The sequence below is a fragment of the Xiphophorus maculatus genome, chromosome 9 (assembly GCF_002775205.1).
Source record: "Xiphophorus maculatus strain JP 163 A chromosome 9, X_maculatus-5.0-male, whole genome shotgun sequence".
NCBI classification, from domain to species: Eukaryota; Metazoa; Chordata; class Actinopteri; order Cyprinodontiformes; family Poeciliidae; genus Xiphophorus; species Xiphophorus maculatus.
The window spans coordinates 1,759,307-1,771,787 of record NC_036451.1 but is presented as its reverse complement, the minus strand read 5'-3'; the positions used below and the strand labels follow the sequence as shown (position 1 = coordinate 1,771,787).

Sequence of the window (12,481 nt, the reverse complement as noted above, 5' to 3'; positions counted from 1 at the left end):
TTTAGTTGCCTTAAATATTATTCATAATGGTCTTAAAATGTCTTAAATTTTAGTCAGTGAAACTTGCATAAACCTCGACTTCTAGATTACACGTATATGTGAAAAACTTAGTGACAACACATTTTAGACTTTTTTTTGTAAATTTCTTGGACCAGTCAGGCGTGAGAGAGAATATAAAACATAAAATGTTGTATTTTAGCTTATAAACTCTGTCTTCTGCAAGGTGAGAAACAGGATTTTTTTTTTAAACAGAAATGAAGGCCATTTGAAAACTGTCCATGAATTATGTGTTGTATACACTGAATACCTCAGACCTCAGTGTTTTACGTAAATTGCTGCATCTCTGCAGCTTTCCTTGGAGGTAATCAGCCTTTGTTTCCTGCTGACGTGTTGAGAACGCCCTGGTTGATTTAAAACCGCCAGTCAGCTCGTCTGCACTGTTGGCTCTGATGTTTCTCATCTTCCTCTCAACAATAATCCCCGCAGAGTCTTTATTGGGTTCCGGCCAGTAAAGAAACCATTGTCGTTGAACCAGGTATTGGTACTTACAGGACTTTGTTGCTGCTTGTGCAGCATTTTTTTTTTACCTGAGTTTTTTCTTTCATCAAACTTTCCAATAAAATCCATTACAGTGTCATTTTGGGGCTTAACCTACTTGCAAAGGTGATTATTATTAAGTCAATATCTATGTAATGTCTGATGGAAATTATTTTTATTGTAATATTCACAATTACTGAGGAATTAATTTGAAGTTTTTCATTATCTGGAATCAATAATCAAAGTTGAAAGTATCACTCTGTGGAATAAATTAATATGAGTTTCCCTTTATTAAATGAAATTACTAAAATAAATGTACTTGTAGGCAGATAATGACCTTCATGGAGATGGTCCTGTATTGGATAAGAAGCAGTAAAAATCAGCCTCTCTCCTCCAATATTATATTGAAAACTACGACTTTATTCTTGTATTCTTTCTATTTTATTCTCATGCAACTTTTTCTCATTATGTTATTTTTATATTTTCTTTCCGTGGCTCTCATACTACCTGATACTTTCAGGATTTTATTTAGGAGTCTTTTGTTTTCCGGTGTGACAGTCTGTACATTCCTGTTTGTCCCGTTTTGTTGTTGCATGTTGTGTGTATTCCCTGTAATTCATCGTCACCCAGACAGCATGCGGCATCATCTTCCCGTCGCTCTTATTGAACAATAACACAGAAACAGGTCAACTGAATCTATTTGATCTAACTTCTGTTTTTTTTCTTCTTCTCATTTTTATCCACCAATCTCTTCTGCTGTCTTGTTCTCTTCCCTCTGCTCATGATGTTTCACTAACCCATGCTTCCTCTTTTTCACACATCTGTTCTGGCTCTTTCTGCTCTCACCGTCTCTGCTCTCCTCCAGTCTCTATCCGCCCCGCAGGCGCAGGCCCTCAGCTGTGTGGAGTCCCTGTGCTGCTACCAACATGGGCAAAGCGGCTGTTCCCGCCTGGCCCGCCTCCTGGAACAAATGACGGGACAATGCAAGGCCGGCGTCAACAATTGCCACACATCCAGCCGCAGCAACAGGTGGGGAGGACTGCAGCGTCGACGAGAAACGATTATTGTGAATCCCGATGAACCGTCTTTTGATTTGGGCAGCAGCTCCGAGTGTTTTAGCCTGTGATCCCGCCGAGCTGCGTGGAAGCAGAGTGTCGGTGGGTTTTAAAGGCTGGTTTTAGGAAAGAGTTGGAGGCTGAAGATGAGTGGATCAAACACTTATAGACTTCTTCTGTGACAGCATGATTAAACACACACATCCAACGGGTTTGGAGTCGCAAAGGCAATGAAACCAAAAATTTAGAGGTTAACGCTTCAGAGTACGACGGTTGTTCTGTGACCAGGGAGAATTCGGTACGATATTTTTATTTATCGCAGTTCACACATCAGCAGCTGCGTTTCCATTGGCTATATGACTGCGCTAATTTGAATTACGAAAATAAATTTGCTTAACGGAAACTAGTCAATTTAGAAAAAATATTTTTTGTGCTAATATGAAGTGTTTTCAATATTGGTGTATTTCACAAAACTGCAATGGAAACACGTTTTAAGCCTGTCGCAATAAAAAAGAAAACATTTACTTGCACGATAAATTAAAGCTAACTCAATGATTTCCACTAGCATGATTTATCGTTTTTCTTTTCTCTCTCTCTTTAATTGAATTTGTTATTTAACTGAAACATTGCAATTACAAAACTGTATTTTCTCGACATTTTCACACATTTGTAACTGAATCGCAGCTATTGATACTCGTGCCTTGCACAAAATGCATTTAATGAGTTGCATTTCCTATAAAAATGTGTGAAAAACTTGCACTTATTTCTAAAAAATGCAATTTTGCAATTGCATTTCTTACTCCTAAGTAAAAATCAAATTAAAATCACACATGAACAGGTTTGTTCACGTAATAAATCATTAAAAATCATGGCGGCGATGAAGGTAAACACTTATGTGCATCTTCTAAGGAGGCCAGTTACTACCTGTAAACGATTTCTGCAGTAGACAAACCAGCATCACACAAAGGAATATCGGTAACACTTTATTTGATGGGTTGTGAATAAGACTGTCATAAACATGACATAACACCTGAACTCATGAACATGAGTAAGTCTAAATGAATATTTATGACTCTTGTCATAAAGTGTCATGCAGTAAATAATGACACTTTTAATACAGAGTTGTCATTATTTAAAATGTCTTCGTTATGACAACTTGACTTTAACCAAGAAATCATGATCTGACATAAATTTGTTATAAAAGTATTACTGATTAAACTTTAGCTTTAATAACATAAAGCTACCTAACTTTTAAAGTTACTCACTCCTGTTCATGAGTTCAGGTGTTATGTCATGTTTATGACGGTGTTATGTCATGTTTATGACGGTGTTATGTCATGTTTATGACGGTGTCACGACAGTCTTATCCACAACCCGTCAAATAAATGTCACCAAAATATTCCCAGTTTTGTGAAAAACAAATTTTGATGCATCTGAAAAACAGTAAAAATAATAAAAGTTTTATTGAGTTTTTTTAAAATTGGTATCTCTCATTAAGCGAATTTATTTTCACGATTCCACTTTGTGCGGTTACATGATCAATGGAGACGCAGCTTCTCGGCTGTCTTGTCTGTAAAATCGACTCCTTTGCAAATGTATTTGCCATTTGTCTGTCTCTGCCATGTGCTATGATCTGTGATGTTGTCTGTCTGTCTTGATTGTCTCCTGTTCTTCTGTGATTCATCCTTAAATGAACGTTTGATGTCCAGATGGGAAGCGGGTTTTTTAGGGAAAATCCTTTAGTTTGTTATGCACTTTAACAGACAACATCACTACTTCATGAAGTAGCCGATCGGCTTCGGCCAACGCTGTATCTGTAGCCGAAACCTCATCACAGTGATAATGGCTGGCTGGTATAATCATAAAATATCCAAATATTAAATGCTTACTGACACTATACACATTAAATATTTAGCTACAAAAAGTGGTGGGAAGTAGACTCTTTTTTTAATTAATGTTTTTATTTCACTGGGCAGCAATGCATTGTGGGTCCCCAGATGATATTTAGGAATTATGGTAACGTAGCATGACATCCATTCAGTGCAGTTTGGAAGCTTTCAGCTGATCAACGCTGCAGATCCAGGTGATTTTATGAAATGTTGAGGTTTTACTTCATGGTTTAGAGGCTCAGCTCTCAGTTTGCAGGTCTTTGCAGTTTCTATAATTGTGTCCACCTGAATCCCGGCGACTCTGTGGGTCATTGATCAGACCACGTGACCAGCCCTTTCTGCTGAGCTGTCGATACTTCTCAAAATGCCTCAGGACTCCAGATATTGATTAGATCAGTAATGAAGATGTCGCATTCCTGTCTTTTGTTGCCAAATTTCCTTTCTTTTTTAATTAATGTGTGTATTTGTAACGGTAAAAATATGCAGTGGAAATTAAAGAATGTCCAAAAATTTTAACTTTGATCAATTTGATCAGTTTGTAGCTTAATTATTGATCATAGTTTTTGTCATTTTTATTGATGCTCTCTTCTTTACAGCTGTGAGAGAGAAAAAGTTAAAATAACAACAGATGCAAACACTTTTCCACATTGTCCAAAGAGTCCAGTGGCCATAAATAAGCTCTGCTTCTATAGACAAATTAGCATGATGGGAAAAAGTTTTGCGGTAAACACAAAATTTCATACAGCCGGGAAAAAAGTGTAAAAGCTTTTCAAAATTGGCACATTTCTATTTAAGTAAATTTATTTTCTTACTTTCAATTTGGTTAATTTTATAGTTAATGGAAATGCATATGTGAACACCAAGCAGACCAGAGACCACTCCAAATCAGGAAGAGGACTACGACACAGTGCATTCTGGGTAAACAAATGTGCTAAGCTAGTGGTAGCAGGAGAAATGGTTCATTGTCTTTTACCAAAGACAAAAGAGAAACACTACAATCACTCATTTCTGTCAGTACTCCATTTTTGTTTATATGCCGTGAAGAAGGAAGTGGCTCTAAGTGTCTTCTTCAGTGGTTCTTGGTGCAGCGCCCCCACAGGCGAGGAGGGAACAGGTTCCTCAAAGGGTTTGCATCGTTTGACTCAGTGCAGTGTGAAAGAGAACCACAGCAGCTAAAAATAAAACAAATGTTGTAACTTTGGTCTCCAATCAACTTGAATCTACCGACTGTCAGGTGTTTAAACAACCTTCATTTCGGGAAAGATAGTTTGGAATGGAAATACATTAGTGTCTTTGTTTAAATTACCAGTAAAAACTCGTACTACAATGACTTTACTCTGACGCAGCAGCTTTACTTTCCTTTTGCTCTGATATAACTCTTGTAAAAAAACATTTATATGAATGGAGTTTTTTAAAAGAACGAAACAAAACCAAAGCTCTACAAAACCTGCAGACCTGAAATTGGCCTCCATTTTCTGATTGGTGCGTCTCTCTCTGTGTTACAGCAGATGTATATTGACAGTATTTTTAGGTGAGCATGTTTCCCTGCTTGCGGCTGTGCGGTGTTGCTGTCCCGATCACTTCTCTGAAACAAACACAGACCTTCAGGCTGAGATTGTCCCATTAAATGATGATTCAATTTAGATGAATTGGCTCCTGTGGGGTTGATTGATTTGTTTTCTGACCTTGGCACGAAGCAACCAATTGGTTTCCTCCAAGTGACAAATCACAACCAATTTGTTCCCTCCCACAGGATTTAAGAAAAAACCAGCAGACGTAATATATATTGCAGCGGTAGGCTTTTTACTATAATGGGAACAATGAAGTCAATAAATAGAATCTGCAGTTGTTTTATTCCTCTGCATTCTCTCCTAACTCTCTGCAGATGGAGGAAAAGTAGTTATAGTATCCAAATATGCAAACCAAATACCTTCTTTCATCTACAATTCTCTTTTCAGATTGAGAAAAAGGATTATTAATGGTTTGGTAATGTAGAGTGAATTTGGCCTTAATGCTTGGATACTGCCATAGAGGAAAAGTATAGTAGTATGTAGCAGAAATATTTATTTATTAAATTTATTAGTGGTGCATCATCTGAGTCATAGCTGGCTCACTTTGTTTGAAGAACCAAAGTTCGGTGAAAATTGGAAAGTGAAGGAATATGGGATCTAGGAAGTGTAGTTCTACTTCTGGAGCACTTTTCTTTCTTATTTTCTTTTTCTTTTTGCTACTTCCTGTATCTACTGACTGTTTTTTATTTTATTGGGTCCTGAAGCCTTATATCTGCTTCTGGGAAGAGGCCAACACAAAGGGTGCGCTTGTTTTATAATTCCTGGTGTTCCAGCTGAGCGGAGTTGGAAAAACTACCCCCATCCGACAGGAAGTACAAAACAAGAACATCCAACCATTTTGTTGCATTGGGCCTACCTGTAATATTTTGTATACAATGTTACCTGGATCTGCTTATGTCACTCTCCCTCTCCTTCTTGCTGCAGAAGCTTAATTACCAATTCTTTTAATTATTAATGGTTGCTAACGCTTCTCGTACTAAGCCTGCGTTCTGAAGTAAAAGCTGAGCGATGGTTTAATGAGGAGAGACTTCAGGAACTCACTGCTAACTCATCCACCCATCACTAACTCCTCCCTCATCCATCCACCCATCCTCTGCTTCCTCCAGCCTGATTGATTGGGATCATTTTTGTTTTTTATAGCTACTGACACCTCAGCTCTCCTGTTTCACACACACACACACACACACACACACACACACACACACACACTAACGCACTGCGCCTGTCTCCTAACCTTCAGTCACTGCTGTTTCCAGGTCTTGGAGCGACACAGAGAACTTCTACTCCAATGACCGCACCATCCTGACTCTGTCGCCCATCGAGGCCAGCCGCTGTTGACTCCCACGGCCGCCACCCCTAACACACACACCGGTACCGTTTTACGAGCCCACTCCAGTTTAAAATCAGTGGGAACCAGCCAGGATTGGGTCCGTTGCGTCTTTGTGTCCCTGCGGCTCACAGATACATAGACAGAATGAGACGAGCATCAGAGGAAATGAAACGGGTCAGAAGATGCGATCAGCCCACGAACAGGAAATATCAGATTCCTGAAAGACGATCCGAAAAACACATTTAAAAAACAAGAAAGGCATCAGTTTCTTTCCTCTGGACAGAAAACAGACCTGAATCTTAACAAACTTACTCTGATCCAGACATTTTTCTTTTTTCTACGAATGTTGCCAACACTGCAAAAACACAAAATCTTACCAAGTGTTTTTGGTCAAGTTTCAGCTGCAAATATCTTAGTACATTTGAATTAAGACAAAACTAACTTACAAGAAACGTTTCATCAAGATATAGGAGCTTTTATAAAGTAAATAATGCCTTAATATTGATTGACGTAAAAGTACAAGTTCCATCAGACAATACAATATTAGGGCCAAACTATGGAAAGATTAAATTACGAGAATAAAGTTATATTATAAGAATAAAGAACTTTACTCTTGTCTTATTTTGACTTTATTCTTGTCCAAATTTTTTTTTTCTAAATTTCATTTTTATATTTTTCTTACTTTGGCCCTAACACTCTATTTTAAGCAGATTATTTCAATTGTAACAATACATTTTTCAGAAGATAAACGCTGCCAGTGGAACACTTTCATTAATATAACTGAAATATTGACTTAAAACAAGCTCCTACTTCTTGCTGAACAGTTACTTGTAAGTTAGTTTTGTCTTAATTTAAGTGAACGAAGACCTTTGCAGTTGAAACTAGACAAAAAATACTTGGTAAGCTTTTGTTTTTTTTGCTTTTGCGGTGAGAAATGCTCGGAGTTCAGCTGAAGATCCTGCTGCTTCCAGGAATCTGTCTGATCCACTGCTGCACCTTTAAACTCCCGGTCAGACGGGAACGAGTTCTGTAGCATCTAGAGGTTCTGCCGGGACCTGCAACATAATCTACTGTGGTACCAAAGACCGACCGGATCAAGACTGCAGTGTAGCTCTTTATTTTTGTGCCTGATTGAAGCTGATATAGTTGTAGTTATTTTTTTGTGCCCTCTTGTCTCCCCGGATGAGGCCGGATGTTTAAAAGCCATATAATTAATCCAAGTGATGGAGCTGCAGATGAAACTGTTAGAGCCTCTTGTTTCCTTGTTCTTGTTCCCTGCACTGCAAAAACACAAAATCTCACCAAGTATTTTTGATCTGGTTTCTAATACAAATATCTCAGTACACATAAGATAAGACACACCTAACTGACCAGTAGCTCTTCAGGAAGACAGGAGCGTTTTAACTCAGTAATGGCTTAATATTGATGAAAAAGTACCATTTATAAGGGAACTAATCTTCCAGTGGAACTGGACATTTAAGATGGAAAAACGTCTTGTTTATTTCAATTGTTTCACTTATAACTACCAGTGTTCATGAATATTAAAGAGTTATTGACTTTAAACAAGCTCATATATTGTGCTGAAAAGTTGCTTGTACATTAGTAACAGATGCACTGGAAACTAGGCCAAAATACTTTGTAGGATTTTGTGTTTTTGAAGTGAAAAATGCCTTTTCTCCATCAGCCTGGCGACCAAAAGCCTCTTAGCGTTACAGAACCACAAACCGCAGGGATTATTTTAAGGATGCAAGGCAGGAAATGCAGAACCAGGTTCCTGAACGTTTCCCAGAGTAATAATTTATCGTTCTGCGTAATGGTGAGAAGCTTTTGGAAGTCGGTGTTGATGTTCTTTAACACTGCAAAAACACAAAATCTTACCAAGTTTGGTTTAGTTTCTAGTGCAAATATTATTACACTTGATTTAAGACAAAACTGGTTTACAATTAACTTTTCAGCAAAAAGTTGGAGCTTGTTTAAGTCAATAATAACTTAATATTAATAAAAATATGAATCAGTTCGACAGCACTGCGCCGTTACCTAGCAACCTCAGCCAAGCCCAGCCCGTCTCCTAGCAACCGAGTTCTAGTTCCACTGGCAAATGATTTCACTTATTATAACAAAAAAATTTTTCCATGTTATAAGTGAAACCTTTTCATCAATGTTTAGGAATAGACTCAAAACAAACTTCTATATCTTGCTGAGAAGTTGCCTGTAAGTTAGTTTTGTCTCATATTAAGCGTACTAAGATGTTTGCACTAGAAATGAAACCAGATTAGTTGGTAATATTTAGTGTTTTTGCAGTGAAAGTAGACAGAAGAATGTTTTCATGTTCAGGAAAATTCCTTCAGAAAGAAAAGCTGAGCGTTTGCACAAACCACATATCAAAAATATCACATTTCCTGCTTCTCATTGCTTTAAAAGAAATTCATTAACACCTTCTTAGAAATCATCCACGTCATGTTTTTGCTGTTTTCTTTTCGCCACATACGTTTCCTCTGTGTGTGTGAATGTGAGTGTTGAGGCTTCCTGAAGGCTACTAATTCCCACCAAGACGACTAACTGGTTTAAACTGGACACCAGAAGCCTCAGCACACCCAGGAAGAACAGGAATCAGTTTCCATTTGCTAATTATTTGAATATTGTTGTTTATTTTCTGTAAGAAACACAAATAGGTGCGACTGATGATGGGAAGGTGTATTTATTATAGCTGTAAAAAGTTTTTTTGTTGTTTTTTTTGCATATATCACCTTATTGGTTCATGGAGCTTAAAGGTAAATGTCCGGTTTGAATAATTAAATGATAATTTACTAAAATGCTCTTTCAACCAGCTGACCTCATAGTTGCTGATCTACCAGGATGGACCTTCATTCATTGATGCTGTTTAAATAAAATTATCAAGTTTCTTGGAGCGTTTTGTGGAAAGCAGTTGAATCAAGTCTCCTGAAAGTATTTTTGTGACATTAAAAAGCAGTTAAAGTGAACTTGAAGCCAATCTTTCCATAGTAGAACCAGCTGACTGAGTTGCATCATGGGTATTGTAGTTAACATGGACCATTCTTACAATCTTACCTTCCTGCAGGTAGATATAGATGCTCCATTGGTGGGAAGTGTTGTAATTAAATCCAGTGATATTTAAAACAGTTTTGCAGAAAACAAAAATATTACTAAAGACGATTAAAAGAAACGTTTAATACAGAAATTATGTCATCAATTAGCCACCCTAAGATTGTAGCTAAAGAGGCTAGTTGTTCTGAACGATCCAGCCAATCACATTAAGGGAAAGTTTACCGGAAGGAAAAACGTGTAAAGGCTGTGTTTCAGTGTCTGTGCATCCTTAAAAAGTCTTGAATTCATTTATCAAAAATGTTGGTCTTAAATTTGTGAATTTTTTTGAAAGTTTGCCGTTAAAGACGGGCCTTAAATTTTGTTGTGTTCTTGTGAGAATTTTCTGACAGTTGATCAGATGTCGTTTGTTTTTTCCACTTTCTTGTTTCTGTTGGCTCGTACGATGCTAATGTTCGTTCAGAGTAAAAAATAAAATGCAATTTAAAAAGTGCGGCACTACCATATAAAATTTGTAATTTTATGTCTTAAATTTCATTCACAAGGGTCTTAAAATGTCTTAAATGTGAGTTTATGAAACCAGCAGAAACCATAACTTTTTTTTTTCTCTTTGCCACACGTTTTCCTTCCACTTAACTATCCATTAATAAATCTTGCATACTCTGAAGAGCCAGGTTTTTGTGCAGCCAGCTTTTATGGCTTCACCCTCTTTGTAAATGGTAGCTTTGACTAACAGCTGGACAAATGTCAAGCATTTTAGGTTTTGATATTCTTGTTTTCTGAGAAGCTGAATAAACCAACAAAACACATTTTTCATAAAACATCTGCTGGAGTTTCACTTTTCTAATTTCAGTTGGTTTAAATTTTTACAAGCTGTTACAATTTGGACCTTTTTAGTTTTACTGTATCGATTTGACATCTGGACAGATTTAAAAACATTTGGTGGCTCGGTTTAAGATGTAATGTTTGAAGTGTTTAAACTACAGTTCCCATCATGCAACTCAAAAGCATCTTTTGTCTGACAGACGGTCGTTTCCTGTTCCTCATTTCCTGTTAAACATTTCTATTTAAATGGTGGGTTCCCCTTTTATCACAATATTTGCATCTGAATGATGAAAGAGGTCAGGGATCGTTCCTTATCCTTCTTTAATGTAATCAGAAATCCAGCTCTTCGTTCGGCTGTGTGGAAAACAAAATCCAGAGATTTGCTCCAAACTTGTCTCCATCTCACAGAAATCCATCAGGACTATAGAACCGTCTTCAGGTTTGGATGTTTCTTATTTCTGCATTTCTGCTGTACCTTTTTCTGCATGAAGTTTGCAGATGGAGGATGAGGGCAGAACCATACATGAAGCTGCAGATTTAATGCCCCCTTGTGGCCAGAGTGAGTAGAGCTGCTGGCCAAAAATAGCTAAAAATAAATATTGCCAGGTGTCCACACATATTTAAAAAGTCTTCAATTTGTCTAAATTATGGCCTTTAAATACAACGGAGTATTGGGGTCATGCTAAGAAAATAAAGATTACGAGAATTAAGTCATAAACTCGTACGAGAACAAAGTCAGATTTCTGACTTTGTTCTGGTAATATTATAACTTATTCTCTAATATTCTCTTAAATGTTTTTATTTTATTTTAGTATAATCTGTCGAACAAAATTAAGATAATTAAAAATACAACAATAAAGTGATTTGTATAACTTCTGGTAATATTGACTTTATTCTCATTATTACAACCTTATGCTCATATAATTGTATTATTTTAATTTTATTTTTGTAATATTGACTTTATCCTCATTACTTCTAAACTATTATTTTTTGTATGGCCTTAATACTCTGTTGTATTAAAATGTCATAAATTAATTTTTAAAAAGTCGGTCTTTGATTTATTAATTACACATCTTGAATTTTGTTAACAGAACTATTTAATTTCGTATATTCTGGGGTTTTTTTCTTGTGTGATTTTTTTTTTTTTTTTTTTTTTTGTGGTCAGGCTAAAGTTTGAGTCGTTCAGTGACTCGATACGGTTGAGGCCACCGCTAACTAGTAGCTATGGTAGTTAGCTATGTTAGCAGCTAGTTGGCACTAGCTAGCTAGATGTCTATCAAACCAGAGTTTGACAGGAGCAAATTATTTGCCATTTGGTACATTTCTCTGGAGACATACAGTAGGTCTTAAATTGTATTCATAATGACCTTAAAATGTCTTAAAAACAGATTGTTCTTCAATACTTCATCATCCATCAGAAATAAATTATGATGGTTCCTTTTATCAGCTGCTGACTTCTCCCCTCTGTTATCTTTGATTGAATTTAGATATTTGTGTAATAGAATCACGCCAAGTTTAAACTTCTTGGCCCAAAACAAACAAAATGCATTTTAAAAGTCGAATCAGATAGTTTCCTTAATTGAATCATGAGAATCAGAATGAAAATGTCAAAGCTAACAGTTCTGTGCAGCGTCGTGTCATGAGTTATCAGCAGATAACTGATCAATTATTCTGTCCTGTCTGTATTCATTAGAGCTAAAATATTATTTACTAAATAAATACATTTTTATGAGAACGATTGTTGGAGTTTTTTTATTTCACTACTGACCTGAGGGAAACACCATTTTACCAAACAAATCCAGATTATATTCCATTTCAGAGTTTTTATATTAAGTGGCAGATTATCAAGAAAAACCAGCAAGACCCATATAGTTCAACTTTGCATATGGATTTTGTAGGAGTTCTTTTGAGATTAAAGGTTTTCAGACATAAGGTCTGATTAAAATGTAAAATTAAGTATAAAATTTTGCAGTTTGTACAGCTGTTGTACAATATATGTGCCTTAATTAAATGTATTAATTTCATTTGAAAAACTAGATAGAATAATTTAATGTTTTAAGAATTTATGTGCTGAAGACAGTAAACTTCAAAATGTGGGCGGGATTAGGGGAGATCCTGACGTCTGATTGGCTGCTTCAAACGGCAACTTCCTCCAGGTTTGGTAGACTGTGGGGTCACTTTCACTGGTAGTGTCAAAATAACTACAATTAA

General features: G+C 36.5%; 1 protein-coding gene across 6 annotated transcripts in view; it reads left to right on the top strand.

Moving 5' to 3' along the window:
* The window catches only part of atp11b (ATPase phospholipid transporting 11B (putative)), a 56,740-nt gene extending 49,962 nt beyond the window's left edge, over positions 1–6,778 (top strand). For 2 of the 6 annotated variants that reach the window (XM_023339689.1, XM_023339691.1), the window contains one exon: positions 1,403–2,371. In XM_023339689.1, the coding sequence (XP_023195457.1) occupies positions 1,403–1,663 (261 nt within the window). In that variant the 3' untranslated portion in view covers positions 1,664–2,371. Of the gene's footprint in view, positions 1–1,402; positions 2,372–6,308 lie in introns of those variants that run through there. The other 4 variants (XR_002753284.1, XM_023339690.1, XM_023339692.1 and 1 more) reach the window with 4 other exon arrangements.
* Positions 6,779–12,481: the final 5,703 nt, after the last annotated feature.